Source organism: Simochromis diagramma, unplaced genomic scaffold, assembly GCF_900408965.1.
Source record: "Simochromis diagramma unplaced genomic scaffold, fSimDia1.1 OVJJ01000256.1, whole genome shotgun sequence".
Taxonomy (NCBI): Eukaryota; Metazoa; Chordata; class Actinopteri; order Cichliformes; family Cichlidae; genus Simochromis; species Simochromis diagramma.
Window position 1 is genome coordinate 10378 of NW_024386921.1, and position 8093 is coordinate 18470.

General features: G+C 41.2%; 1 protein-coding gene across 2 annotated transcripts; it reads left to right on the forward strand.

Annotated features, from left to right (window-relative positions):
• Positions 1 to 406: 406 nt before the first annotated feature.
• LOC120736654 (Wilms tumor protein homolog) lies at positions 407 to 7774 on the forward strand. Of its 2 annotated transcripts, none has more exons than XM_040036910.1 (9): positions 407 to 1200; positions 2401 to 2523; positions 3241 to 3340; positions 4589 to 4669; positions 5163 to 5268; positions 5351 to 5498; positions 5595 to 5684; positions 6321 to 6404; positions 6548 to 7774. In XM_040036910.1, exons 1-9 carry the CDS (start codon positions 783 to 785, stop codon positions 6667 to 6669), a joined length of 1272 nt encoding a protein of 423 aa, XP_039892844.1. In that variant the 5' UTR covers positions 407 to 782; the 3' UTR covers positions 6670 to 7774. The 2 variants fall into 2 exon arrangements, with proteins under 2 accessions (XP_039892844.1, XP_039892843.1); XM_040036909.1 differs by having other exon boundaries at positions 409 to 1200; positions 6321 to 6413.
• Positions 7775 to 8093: the final 319 nt, after the last annotated feature.

Consider the following 8093-nt stretch of genomic DNA (forward strand, 5'->3'; position numbering starts at 1 on the left):
GATAAGCATTTGGAAGAACGGCTCAGGTCACCAGTGCACTGACTAACATTTTCATTTTGCTGTTTTTGAACACATGTTTGAAAACATTTTTTATTTTCAAATTGTATTTTTAGTTGCTCAGGTTTCTAGTTTGTTCTGCATCCTGAACACTGGACATGTAACACTGACTCCCTCTTTCGTGCACATGTACGTGCAATCGATGAGAAACGCTTAAACTTGAACAAAGAAGGAAGAACAACACCCTCTAATCTAAATGTGACATTAGTTAGAATCTACTCAGAAGTGCAGTCTGTAAAAACAATAAAAAGATTTGCAGTCTCAGCTGGCTGGGGAAAAGCAAGGGAGTCATCCTCTTCTCATCCTCTCTTGCTCCTCCCCTTCTTCACTGAGTTATTCAGTATTTGAGCCTTCAAGAGAATAAGGAAAGCCAGACATTATAGAGACAGAGGAACAAGGAACTGTTTATCTCACAGGCTCCCACTTCAAATCCACGGCAGGTACCCAGGGAGCCTGAAATTTGGCATCCAGATTTTGTTCAACAGTCAGTTATTTTCATTATTCACTTTCTCACAAAAGATTGGAAACATGGCTCCTCTAGCGCATTGTGACCACTGATGTCTGTTTCTGCAGAAGTATTTCCTCCATGCTTCTTGTTTCTTCAGATATTGTTTTTGTTACGCGCTTAAGAGTTCATTAATGTTACTGTGATTTCTTAGTTGTACCTTCTTTTGGAATACGATCACTACTTTTTTGGACTGGATTTTCTTGAATCTCCTTCGCTAATGTTGACCGAACCGTGTGGAACCATGTCACTGGGCTCAGATGTTCGCGATCTGACCCTTTTACAACCTGCGCCTCCTGTGCCATCCTTACCAGGAGCTGGTGGCGGCTGTGGGATGTCTGTTGGCGGGGGCCCGTGGACCCAGATGCTGGACCTCCACCCTGGCTCTCCATACAGCTCCCTGCCCTCCCACCATTCCCTCATCAAGCAGGAGCCTGGCTGGGGCACCGCTGACCCGATAGAGGACCCTCACTGTGGACTTGGGGCCTTCACAGTGCATTTCACTGGCCAATTTACAGGCTCGGGCCCCTGTCGGACCGGGGCCTTTGGAGAACCACCTTCAAACCAGCCAAGAATGTTTCCCAATGGAACCTACCTGCCCAGCTGTGTGGACAGCCCTCCTACACCTAGGAATCAGGGTAAGCATTCTTACTGCTAATCCATTCTGTGATACCATCAATCAATAAAATGTTTTTTTAGAGACAGCATCATTCTATACTGCCATTAAATGTGCTCTTGATGTTTAAGAGTGTTGTCAGTAATGTTGTGTCTGAGCAGCATGTCATGTTCTTTACTAGGTCATTTCAAATCACAACAAATCCTTTGGCATCATCATTATTATTACCTCTCAGTTTTGGGTTTAATTAACACAGTATTGCATGTATACTTATCACATAAAAAGTGTAAGTATAAAAAATAAAAATTGAGTCCTTTGACTTCAGCTGCTGTTTGAGCAACTTTTTATACAAAACAGAAGATTAGTTTGGTTCTTATCTGGAATCATAATTAAAAATGAAACTACATAAATTTTGTTTCAATGTTTCTGTACAGGAGATAAGACACATCTGCCACTGTCATAAACAATTCTTGCATTTGCTATCTGCTGGGGTACATTTAACCTACATGTTTGCCTGCTGCTTTCAGAGGAAGTGTGCATGTGAGACTTCTTTGCCCAGCGCAAAGTAGTTTTTGATGAAGTGATAAAACAGAGTGGTTTTCTGCAAGTTGCATGAATCAGGGAGTTTGTGAGTCATTTTTCTTAGAAATTTACTGACATCCCTTTTGGGCCTGACGCTGGGTATCACAAACTGTCCATACTGTGTTTGTAAAATAAACATCACATTCACTTTCCTTGTGATTGTACAATACTTGTGTGCTACAGCAGAATACATCAAAATAGTTTTCGTTACATGTTTCTTTCCCCGTCAAATAACTAAAATGATACTCTTTAAAATTTTCTCTCCCCTTCTATTTTTTTTTTTTACAAAGCATATGCTACAGTAGCTCACATCAGTCCATCTGTGGTGTGTCTGCCAAATTTCTTTTTCCACCTGCCATAAATAATGCAACCACAAAGCCAAAGATAGATGGGGGGAAAAAGAATATGTTACAAGGAAAGAGGATTTAGTAGTGCGATGAATGTCTCCCTGCGGTAAGCCTGCCAGGGACTAAGAGCTACTATCAAGGGGATATAGATAACTGACCAGATACTGAAGACTTTGCAAGCTTCAGAATGTTGCAGTGATGTTTGAGATGATGATCTGATGACTCGAGCAGGCAAATAGGCTCATTTTATTTCCATCACCTCTCTTTTTTGTTGTTTTTGTTTTTTCTCTCAGGTTACGGAGCAGTCGGTTTAGACAGCAATCCCAGTTACGGTCACACGCCGTCTCACCACACTCCTCAGCTCTCCAGCCTGTCATTCAAACACGAGGAGACACTGTCACCGCCAAACGGCATAGGTAACTCTTTACGCCCCGGCGCCTTTTCATTTGATCTGCAGACTGGAAGGCTGTCGTGTCACAGCAAGGTTATATAAGTAACCCATCATTTTTCATATCACAACAGAACCGCTATTATCCATTTCCCTTCATCTCTCCCCATCTCTGTCTGCACACATATTCATATACGCAGACATACATAAACACACTCTCCCTCTGCTCTTCAAGCATACAAAAGGTTAATGATTCTGGAAATTATAACTTGAGGAAATGGCTTTATGCGACTCTGTTGGAATGTCAAAAACTGTCTAGGGACCAATATACTATGTGAACCTGAAAAGGACCAGTGGTTCTCAACGACCTGTTCTCCATTCTGTTATTTTTTCTCTCTTGCCGTTCATGTGTCTTTGAAATGAACTCATATTTGTTTTACAAATAAATTTAGTGTGTCTGGAAAAATGATTCAATATAATATCAATGGTTTAGAAGCATTTATATCGCAAGTGGAACAGTGATATATTGTATGTAATATATAGTTTTAACCAAAAACCACTAAAATTAACAATGTGTTCAGTGTTTTCTGTTTTTTTCTATGTATTTCACAGTTTCATGATCTTTTCTAGACTCCCAGCTTTTCATTTAAAAAAAGCATATTATTTTAAAATCTGAAAATGAAATTGTTGTAAACACTGCATCCATATTTTAAACCAGCCTTTGTATTTTTTTCGTTTGATTTAGTTGACCAGCAATTTCCAGCGCCTAATCCTATGTTCGGCTGCCATAATCCTTCAGACTCTTGTCCGAGCAGCCAAGCGCTGCTGCTGCGAAATTACAACAGGTACAATAATTTATCCCTGTATGAGTTTGTTTTTGCTTTATTTCCCCTTTTTTCTGGTCCTCAGTCATCAGTTAATGTCAGATTCTTTCCACTGACACCATATGCAGCTTGCTCACTTGCTGGTAATTTTTAGAAGTGTGAACTCTCCCTGATCCCACATTAAGCCCCGTGTTTGCCTCTACAGCGTCTGGGTTGTGAATCCAAATTTGTTCTGAGGTTAAGTGCTGCCCACTGGTGCTCAGCAGGCCAAAACAAACACTTAAGCGATCTACTGCTGATGTGTCTCAGTCCACCCTCAGGAAAAATGAGGAGAAAAGTAAAAAGGAGAAATGTTAAGTGAAAGTGAGAGTTGTGGAGAAGCTGCCACTGAAAATCTGCTTATTTGAATCTGTAGATGTGTTTCTCACTTGTTTTCGTTTGGATGGAAAACATCTCAAAGAGTAAATTAGGATGAAATTCTTCAAATGCCGGCCAGCGATGTTGTTGAAGAAAAGGAACATGTACAACTCAAATACTGGGACGGCAGCTGATAAGAACGGGGAAGACTGCACTGTTGTTAGAGCTATTGCATGAACTGGAAACCCTCAAACAAACACGCACACGGGTGCACGCGCTCATACACATGGTGTATATATGTCAGATATCAGTGAGTCTTTGCACAGTTTTACATAGTTCAGAACTGATTAGTGAGCCATCGCAATCCTTCTCTCAAGGACTTCTGAAGGAATGTGGTCCAGAATTCCCCTGAAAGTGTTTCCCGCCATTAATGATACCGAGGACAGAGTGATGTCATCCACGGGTCCAGGGTGTACTAGGCACAGAGGCTCTCACCCCCACAATGAGTGCACAATCCCATCTTCAAGTGTGCGAGTTTGTGTGCTGTGTTTGTGTGTGTCTGTGTGAAGTAGTGTGATCTGCCAAGGTAAAGAATGGCTCAGTGCCTGTGTCTTTTAATGAGGCCAGTGAGGAGTGTGGTGGGTGGACAGCATGTGTTAATAAGTGAACCATTTGGACTTCCCCTGAATGAAACATCTTCATTTTATGTACAAGGGAAGAAAACTGTCAGGAGGAATTCAGAGTAAATCTTGTCTGTGATTATTAATTTCAAGGTTATTTCCAAAAAGTAACCAAATAATAAATTTAAAAAAACCTGAACATAGCCTATAAATTACTTTCCCCCGCTTTCCTAACTCTGCTGTAAGTGCAGTGTTAACCCTGTTAATGCCGTATGCTGTATGTTTTACTCAGTGATAACCTGTACCAAATGGCATCTCAGCTGGAGTGTGTAACATGGAACCAAATGAACTCCTTGGCATCATCTATGAAGAGGTGAGACTTTGTCGCTTTTTATTTTCAACACCATATGGTGCAGTTTTTAGTCTTCACTGGTGCTTTGTTTATGTGCAGTCTTTCACTTCTAATGCATGTTCTAAATACTGAGTTGAGTATTTGAAGGTTTTCTGGTTTAGGCTACTATAAAGTCATTCAAACTTTAAAAAAGGAAGAAAAAAGAAGGAAAACAGAAAGAAGGGGCCATTTGTGCTAAAGAATGTGGGACGAAGCTTTCCTTGCTCAAAAAATTAAAAAAAAGTCTCAGATGAAGTTTATGTAGGATCCCGTCACCTAAATTTACAAGCTGAGTGAGAAAATATATCTTCAGGGCCCTGGATATATTGTTAGAGGCAGGCGTGTTTAGGGATTGTTTGGAAGAGAAGAGGAGAAAGGCTTTTGTTCAAGTTGGAAATCTCTCAGGAAACATGGCATTTATGTCCTAAATACTCCACTGTTATAATTAACTTGTAACTTTGTTCCTGCCTACCAGCGGTCATCCAACCAGCTATGACAGTGACCCCATAGCCCCACCTCCACCCATGCTTGTCAGCACCCAGTACCACATACACACCCACGGTGTCTTCAGAGGACTTCAGGTTAGTCAGGTTTGGTCACACATATGAACAAAGACAGAAAGTGAACTTCCTCAGTGTAAATCCTTCTCCTTTCTTCTTAAAGGATGTCAGACGGGTATCTGGTATCACTTCCCCTGCTGCGAAGACTTCAGAGGCAAGTGAGAAGAGACCGTTTGTGTGCGCTTATCCCGGCTGCAGCAAGAGATACTTCAAACTGTCCCATCTGCAGATGCATGGCCGCAAACACACAGGTGGAGGCTGATTAGAACATTTGTACTCATTTGTCCTGCCCACTTTGAAATGTGACGACTTTAGGCTTCGATGATGACGGCTGGTTTGTATTGCAGGAGAGAAACCATACCAGTGTGATTTCACAGACTGTGGCCGCAGATTCTCTCGCTCGGACCAGTTAAAGAGACACCAGCGCAGACACACAGGTAGAGTGGTGTTAAGATAGTATATCTAATCCCTCATTCCACTATAGATAGGTACATCAGGTTTCCTTTTTGGACAATACATTTAAAAAGTAATTACTTAAAGGATTTTGAATTTCCTGGTAGTGTGGAGGAGGCAGTTTTGAATGATTAATGAATATTTTTTGAAGCGAGAAATGAGTCATTGTAATTAGTGTTTCATTATTTATAAAATCCTGGCTGCTGCCTTAATTCGCCTTTTAACTCTTTTTTCTTAAACCTTCTTACTGCTTTCTAAAAATATAGCGGCCATCATTATTGCTTCAAGACCCCGTAATGCATAAAACTATATCATTCAATCCAGGAACACAACAAAATAAATATTTAGAAATTAATTCACTACGAGAAACAAATAATTTTTCTATGTATTGTGATTTTGTATTTATTTAATTGATAATACTGAATGCTGCATAACCAGAGTGATCAATTATAATCCATGAATTCCCATATCTAGAATGAATCTAGAGTAAATTTGATCACATTTTCTTAATAGCAATTTTTAACCATTTAATCTTACACTTAACTTCTGACCCTCTTCTTACCGTTTCCACACTCATTCATGTTTCTGACGGTGCAACAACAACCGTCATCTCTGCGTAGGAGTGAAGCCCTTTCAGTGTGAGACGTGTCAGAGAAAGTTTTCACGGTCAGATCATCTTAAGACACACACTCGGACTCATACAGGTAAAACAAGTGCGTATACCTTTATTTTCTACTTCTCCATTCGAATTGATTTACACACAATAAGTGCCTTCACTGAATTCACTCTAAAGCAATGCTTTCTCCTGTTTCCCCCCCCTTTTTTTTGCGTGTCCCCTCCTTGTCAGGTGAGAAGCCCTTTACATGCCGCTGGTCCAACTGTCAGAAGAAGTTTGCCCGCTCTGACGAGCTGGTGCGCCACCACAGCATGCACCAGAGGAACCTGACCAAGCTGCAGCCTGCCATCTGAGCAGCAAGAGGAGGAGGAGGAGGACAAAGAGGAATGTGACAGTATGTTGTGCCAGCTAGTAGAAAAAGATGCCTGGATCCTGGTCAGCGGTTATGGTGCTTTGCCAGACTTACCGAAGTGGCGAGCGCAGCTGATGCCTGCGTCAACGTCAAGACTCACAGATGATCCCGAAGGTCGTCAAGATGCACTTCAACCACTACTAGCAATAAAAGTGCCATTTTGAGAGGGTATAATGCCACAGTAACGCTGAGCCAAGATTTTTGTTTTTAACTTCATGAAATGAGGAAAATGTTGACATACTATTTTGAATATTTTACAACACATGCACTGGCTTCTTCTTTTGTTTTTAAAATGGTCTCACCTCTTCAATATGTTGGACATTGTAAACTGGATTTAGAGCAATAAGAACAACTCCTCAGTGTTTGTCTGTTAAGTTGAACACAGAGAATCTTCGGTTGTGGGAATGTCGACATCTTTATCTTCCTAAAGTGTACATTAGACTGCCCAGATTGCTTTGTATATACTTCATGTGGTGCATTTGCTCACAATATATGGTGCCTTTTATATTCTTGTGCATTTATAAAATCTTGAGTCACATCAGTGCACGCTTGTGTTGGCGAGAGACAAAGGAGGTGTGGGTGTTGTCAGGTTAAGAGGCCACCTATGAGATGAGGTGGGGGTGTGAGGTGGGTGACAGACAGTAAAACAGCACCCCTCTGTGACTCTGACAGGGTGCAGATCTCACCCTCCTAAATCTCAAGCACACATCTTCATAACTAGGAACATCTGGAGCCCAATAAATCTCATTAGAAAAGACACATACCTCAGTGTCAGCAGGCTGCTCTCCACTGACTGCCCCCTTCTACGCAGGCTGGGCCCCAAAATGCACACATGCACATGCTTGAGTTCTTGCTGTACATAATAGCCTGCAGTTTAGAACAACACTTTACACCTTTTATCCACATGATGGCAGTGTCATCCTTTCTCGTCTTGCAAATGGAACTTGTACTCAGAGTTCTCAACTGTGACTGAATTCATATACTGTTTATATTTTACCACCTCAGCCTGAAGATGTCCAATTTATTCTTGCCCGTCGTCATGTTGAGTATCAGTACAGACTATATTTCGGTCCGTGAAATATACATGGTTTCAATAGAATGTGTGTTTTTCAGCTTATCTGCAAATCTAGAGGAAAGATGGGATGATTCAGCTTCAGAGGGTGTGTTAATAAAATATGACTCAGTGTGGGCAGAAAGTGTTGTTGCATGGCTCATAGTATGTTTTAACTGTTATCAGTGTGCTCGCATATGGAAAGCACAGTGTACGTTTAAAGAAGACATTTATTCAACAGAAGCCCAAACAGGGTACAGTGTGTACCTGCTCTTTTCACGGCAGCCCTTTTACACTTGACGAATTAACAAAGA

Bases quoted from the DNA above. Each gene is read 5' to 3' on its own strand.
- LOC120736654 (XM_040036909.1), top strand. From the start codon at position 783: ATGTTGACCGAACCGTGTGGAACCATGTCACTGGGCTCAGATGTTCGC. The intron at 4,670-5,162 runs GTGAGACTTTGT...CCTGCCTACCAG, and splicing joins TTGGCATCATCTATGAAGAG to CGGTCATCCAACCAGCTATG. The intron at 6,414-6,547 runs GTGCGTATACCT...CCTCCTTGTCAG, and splicing joins GACTCATACAGGTAAAACAA to GTGAGAAGCCCTTTACATGC.